Source organism: Mya arenaria, chromosome 9, assembly GCF_026914265.1.
Source record: "Mya arenaria isolate MELC-2E11 chromosome 9, ASM2691426v1".
Classification (NCBI taxonomy): Eukaryota; Metazoa; Mollusca; class Bivalvia; order Myida; family Myidae; genus Mya; species Mya arenaria.
In genome coordinates this window covers 70472815-70479217 of record NC_069130.1, presented here as the reverse complement: position 1 = coordinate 70479217, position 6403 = coordinate 70472815, and the positions used below count along the sequence as shown (strand labels likewise).

The 6403-nt window shown below is 33.4% G+C and overlaps 1 protein-coding gene across 1 annotated transcript; it reads right to left on the bottom strand.

Moving 5' to 3' along the window:
- Window positions 1-1800: 1800 nt before the first annotated feature.
- Window positions 1801-6155, bottom strand: LOC128245369 (uncharacterized). The gene is made up of 2 exons (XM_052963503.1): window positions 5520-6155; window positions 1801-3826 (listed from the first exon to the last, which is right to left on the bottom strand). Exons 1-2 carry the CDS (start codon window positions 6147-6149, stop codon window positions 2588-2590), a joined length of 1869 nt encoding a protein of 622 aa, XP_052819463.1. The 5' UTR covers window positions 6150-6155; the 3' UTR covers window positions 1801-2587.
- Between the last annotated feature and the right edge of the window lie 248 nt (window positions 6156-6403).

The window sequence follows — 6403 nt, the reverse complement described above, 5'->3', positions numbered from 1 at the left end:
CTTGTTTTGGAATTAAAGAAATTAAACCTTGTTTCATAAGAGGAGATAAATTACCTTCTGTAAAACATTGATTAATAGCATTGACAAAGAATATTTTTAAATCGTTCCAAAATATTTTATAAAACTCGGCAGTGAAACCATCAGACCCTGGGCTTTTTTTTATTTTTCATCTCTTTTAACGCTTGTCTGCATTCGTAGTCTGTCAAAATACCTTCGCAGCTAGCTTTATCTTCGTCATTTAGTTTGACAATTGGTGTTGAGAAAAACTCACTACTGTAATTTAAAACAATATCATCTTTTGTGTATAATTTCTTGTAGAATGTCCGTTGAGCGTTCAGTATTTCTGAAAGTTTACTAATATTTTTTTTCAACATTCAAAGTGTGAATTGTTTTCATTTCTGCATGCCTTTTTTCAAGGTTTGCAAAGTATTAAGAGTTTTTCTCATTATTTTCAACATGTCGAGCTTTTGCTCTCAAAATAATTCCATTTATTCTTTTAGTGAGTATCCCGTCTAGTTCGCCTTTAAGTTTTGAAATTGCTTCTTTTATTTGGTTACTTTCACTCTCTGTATTATTTAGCTTTTGCTCTAAATTAGATATATCGTTTATTATGTTTTTCTCTTTTTCGTTTGTTTTTCGCTTAAAATTTGATGAAAAACTTATTGTTGAGTTTCTTATGTTTCCTTTTAATATCTCCCAAAATGTTATGGGGTTTGTTTCCTTATTGATTTTAGCAGTGTTTGTTATCGTATCCTTTATAAGCTGTTGGTATTCGCTTATTAATAGAATACTATTATTTATTTAAAAAAAAAATATTTTTATCTATACTAAACAATAATCAGTTTTATATCCGTGGATAATTTTGCTACTTATACATATATTTTGCATGTAATTTGAAACTAAAAAATAGTCCAATCGGCTATGGGTGATAGGTTTAGTATTTGAATGCCAAGTTAATTGTTTTTTATGCTGGTGTTGTTCACGCCAAACATCAAAAAGGTTACAGGTCTCGATCGCGTATGTAATTCAACATTACCATTTTCCTTATCTAAACTACTATCTAAAATGGTGTTAAAATCTCCTCCAACGATTATATTTCGATCACATTATTCACTTATAAAATTTTCTAATGTTTCAAAAGAGAGAGGTTCATCTTGGTTTGGCCCGTATAGGTTAATAATAAGTAACTCTTTGTTTTCTATGGTTAATCCCAAACCTAATATTCTACCTTTTTTTATTTCATGATTTTTTTTTATTTCTACAAGACAGTTAGGATTAATTAGTATTGCAATACCTTATCTATTTGTAAAATTGCCGCTGAAGTAAAAATCTCCAACCCAATCATCTTTACATTGTCCAAAATTCGTTTTGAAACATGTGTTTCTTGCAATAGGCAAATAGAAAAATCTTGATGACTGACATGATTACCTTATTTGTAAAATTGGTTTAGATTATCGAAATATATTGGATGAAAAATGGGCTAAACGTATATATATATATTTGTGTATAATACTGAAACAATAGTAAAACAAGTTGAACACTGTATTTTCTTTGTGTATCTAATGCGTTTGGACCAAGATGACAACATTTTACATTAGGAACGCGTATATTTGGATATGACAATAAATATGGTATGTATCGTTTGTCTTAATACGATGAACTATTTATTATTTCTTCTTCAATTTCGAAAATATTATTATAAGCATACGCACATTAATTATAGTTAAAGTATAATAAAAATTATTCATACTTAATAACTGATCATAATGTAACAGACATAATAGGAAAACTAAAAACTTGAATTTATTTATTTAAGTGGAACCTTCGCCCATCATATGATTTACCATAACTCTATCAATGCTTTAACAATATTAAAACTAAAACACTTCAATATTTATATGACAAACTACAGAAACAAGCTCAGCCACAAATTTAAAAACAAACCCCGTTTAATGACACAGGGTAAAGGCCAAAGACATAGAACACAAAAACAAAAAATCACAAACAGGAAACATGGAACAACAGCACAAAACTCCACCACAAAGTGAATATATACTACATAAAAACTAGGTATGTTTATCAAGGATTGTCTTTTTGTGTGCGTTTAACATCAAGCTGACTATTCGAAGCCAATATGAAATAAGGCACTTCCTACAAGGAGGTCTCGCTGGACAGTATCAAGTAATACACCCGTACTTGTATCTACTTCAAGCGAGTTTCATTTATTCGTTCCTTATAGATCACATGCTAAAAGAAGAACATACCGGCCAGTAATCCTTTTGATAATCGACATATTGTGAGAAACATATTTGTATTTGTGTTACTTATGATGAGAAAAAAAGTAAAAAATAACACGGCAACAAACAAACAACAATACAAATATGCCATACCAATTTGTTGACCTTTTTTCTCTTAAAATGTCAAAGCCATTTTGCGTATTGATCTTTACATATGTTCAATGATGAAATTACTCTTTAAAATATGCTACACTCACCACTTGTTGAAGAGCCTTAGAATAACAAAAAAACTGAATAATTATTGCATATAGTTATATGTTTGTTTAATTGTAACTTAATTGCTTGTTTTATCAATTGACACGATGTTTCTTCACGCAATAACAGTACGCTCTTAACAATGCACCATCTTGTATACATGCTGACTGGTTCCCGTATTTATTCACTCGGTCTATGTCACCCTCAACACGTATACCTCCATCTAAATAAACGCCAATAGTTGCTTCGAAAATACCAAACCCTGGTATTGTTTGAAATTGCACTATGTATCTGTCCAAAACGTCGGCATTCCGAAAGAGAGACACAGCCGTTTGTATGATACCTGTTTCTTGGAATGTCCTTAAATACCTTCGAACAGAAGTAGTTTTATGGAATGTTAGTTTAGCGCATCGATCTTCTGAGAACATGATGTGATTTAACATTTGTACGCCTGTTTCTGACATTGTTTTTGCTAAAGCGTGAGATGTTGGTTCCTCAATTGTTTGGTCACAGACGCAATAGGTATCTGGGATGCATGCATCTCTACAAGTTCTTGCTAAGGGAATCGTCTTGAAGAGACTTATCCCGCGAACTTTGCCTTCGCGATAAGCAATAGATGGTTCTGAAAAACTCTGCTTCAAAACGTCAACTATTGTTTGATGAAGGTCAAAATGGGTTGTTAATCTGTTGGTATTCACAAGCAATGACTCATGTACCGTCGCATGTCTTGCTTTGAGTTGTTCTGGTATAATCATTTGCAGCAATGGCATGCGATCTTCTAAATAGCCGATGGGTGTGCGTCTTATACCACTGATTCTATTTCCGTGGTCTCCAAAGATAATGAAAACAGTATTTTTTAGATGTCCTTCATTATCCATCCACTGTACAAAGTCGCGCAGATCGTCATCGCCAAATTGAAGATTTTTCTCGGTATTGTGGCATAAAACGTTGATCAAGGACAAGGCAAAACGACGCTTCCTTTTATATAGATCCAAAAACTGCTTGAGATAATTGATTTGTAGTGAATGCCTTGACATACCATTATAACAATAATTGCTAATATATGGGTAGTCCATTTTCTGGACGTTCCACAGGGCAAGTTGATATGGTCTCATGTAATGGTCAGTGGGAGGAATCTGGAATCCTCTTTTATTGAAATTAAATGTATCCCAGGTAGGCGTATCTTCAGCATAAAACGTTGTATAGCCATTTTTAGAATAATTATTCCACAGAAAGGGTATTTTGTCCATGTACTGCCTTCTTGGTAAATGTAATTCAGACACATTCAACCCCGTGAGGAGTGGTATTATGTTTGGAAAGGTGTTTTCTCCAACCTATAAATATACAACAAGAGCGATAAACAATCACAAGATATGTCCATCGGAATTATGATTTTCTTTTAAATGTGTAATTAACGCTATCGAAAGGCAACAGCTCAAACCTATCTAGAAAAATACGCCCATACACATTGTCCAAGTTCGGCGATGCTCGGAAAAAAGCTCATCGAGTCATATCTTAGATTATAACTTAAACCGTTCGATTGCCATGTCAGAAAAATGTATCCGATGTACCGATATTTAACCGATATGGCCATACTTTGCTGACTGCAGTGTTAATTAGTGTGAAGGTTACTGTTTACTCAGTAATCGCTCGCCGTTGTAAAACTTGCAGTCATCTAAGTTTCTCATCCTTTTTTCGATCTTAATCATTTAAATGGCATGGTAAAATTAAGTATTGTAGTTTGCGTTGTGATGAAAAAATCTACAAGATATCTCAGCTGATAACGCTTTTAGCTAATAATCCATTGGTCATTAGTTTGATCCAAACCTCGTTTTAACTACCGAAACGATTTGAGAAATATATTTACAGTTGTTCCTTCTTCCAAAACAATTAAAACAAATAACCTAGCAATTGATGCAAAGTATCTGACAATGAGTTCACTCTACACCAATAATATGTGTACATGTTATTATTATCATTTTTCAAATTTTTTAGAGGATATAATATGAAAATAAGTTTTTGTCCGAAATTTCTTTTATTGATCATTTTAAAAGCAAACTAAAACGTCATATGTGACAACTAGCATTCGGAGCATGTTACAGTTGTGTCACGTGTGTTAAACAATAAATATTTGCTATGTATGACATATTTCGAATGTTGAAACAAACTAGAAATAAAGGCCCTTGACATGTACCTTTTTGAATTGTCGGATACTGTGCTAATCGCTGCAGTTTGCATTGAATTGTTGAAACAAAATCAATTATAGACCGTTTAACTTGTAGTAGTTACATTTCCAAATGTTTTGTGCGCAATCAAACTTTACAAAAGTTTATATAATAGTGACATGACATAGAGTTTTAATCATTATCGTACTTTCCTTAGCTTTGGAACGATTAGGTGTTATCGAATGGACGTAACTAGCGGCATTGTGGGTTGTAAATGTTGCCAAGGGGGCTCAGGGTACCCCACACACCGAAACAATTGTATCAATATTTTTAAAATGATAAATGATTCACAACATATTCCTATTTTTTAATTGTTTGCTCGGTATGTTATGTAATCCGAAATTGAAGTTTTCTTTTCTTGAAATGAGGCGTCCCAAGCTTCGGCATTCGGAAAATCACAAAAATAGCGGGACTTAAAGGGGCGGGGAGACAACCTGGATTCTAAACATTGATTTTCATCGATAAGTTTTATATATAATACAACATCATCATGTAGGAATTAAGTCCCTTAACGGGCAAAACGGCTGGGTTTACACCAGCACATGTTCGGTTGTATTTTTCCTCACCATCAACAGTAGTCCAGATCTTGAAAAGCAACATAAACTGTAAACAAACTGGGTCCGTACAACATATTAGTGATTACATGTTATACATGTTTGAACTAAGGTTGCCTTGTGTGACCTTAAATTCAGTATGCAAGAGAACTTCCTAGATACATTTTTGAAAAATAACTGAATTGCAATGATTTGATCATGATTTGATTTACAATTCAAGTACATATATAAACTCACATGTTACGTACTTTTGTATGTCCTTTGAAGTCGTAGGCTTGCAAATTTCTCAGAATATCCATTGTTTTAGGGAGTCTGCGAATGGCAGATGACCTCGATGCTGAATCAATAGCGAACAAGATGACGCTCAAGTGTTGTGGTGATTCCTCTTCGACTGGGTTGTCGCGATGAACGGACGTTGGTGAAATATTGGAGAATAAATTCTTGTAAATAATTGCCTCCGAGCTGTTGCGGCAGGTAACCTGGTAGAAATCATACGGCAGCGTTGCTGGTAACTCCAACGGAATTGTGTTGTTCATTCTGACACCCCTATCACCGTCATAGCGTATTATTGTTTGATAGTAGCACCGCAAACTAGATTGTGTGACATTTGCGATACGAAATGCACTTTGATTAAATGCTAAAGTATTATTATCCAACTGATATATAAGAAACACGATCGATTTACATACTAGCGGTTTTGCTTTGGGTAAAAAAGCACGAAGTGATCTATCGAAGGGATCCAACATTGGTATTGAACATCCATATGAATTATATATAATAGGAAAAACATCATTTTTCTGAATCAGAATCAAAATACAAGTGAAGACGAAACTCAATATAAGCAAAATCAGAAATAAACTCGTTTTGGTTATCTTCATTTTCACTTATCCGTACAATTCGTTTTATGAACTACCGACTGGAAATCACGCACACGAAATGTTAAAGCCATAGCAAATAGAGTTGACGTAAGCGAAATATCAATGTTAAAAAATGAAACAGCTTGGCATTAATGAAGTTTTTGAAAATATAATTAGGATTACCGTTCTTTTTTATAATCTATTAATGCGCCTTTTATCAAATATGTAGCAGATGGTACACGCGAGTCGTAACGCTTTCTTGAATTATGTGCAAC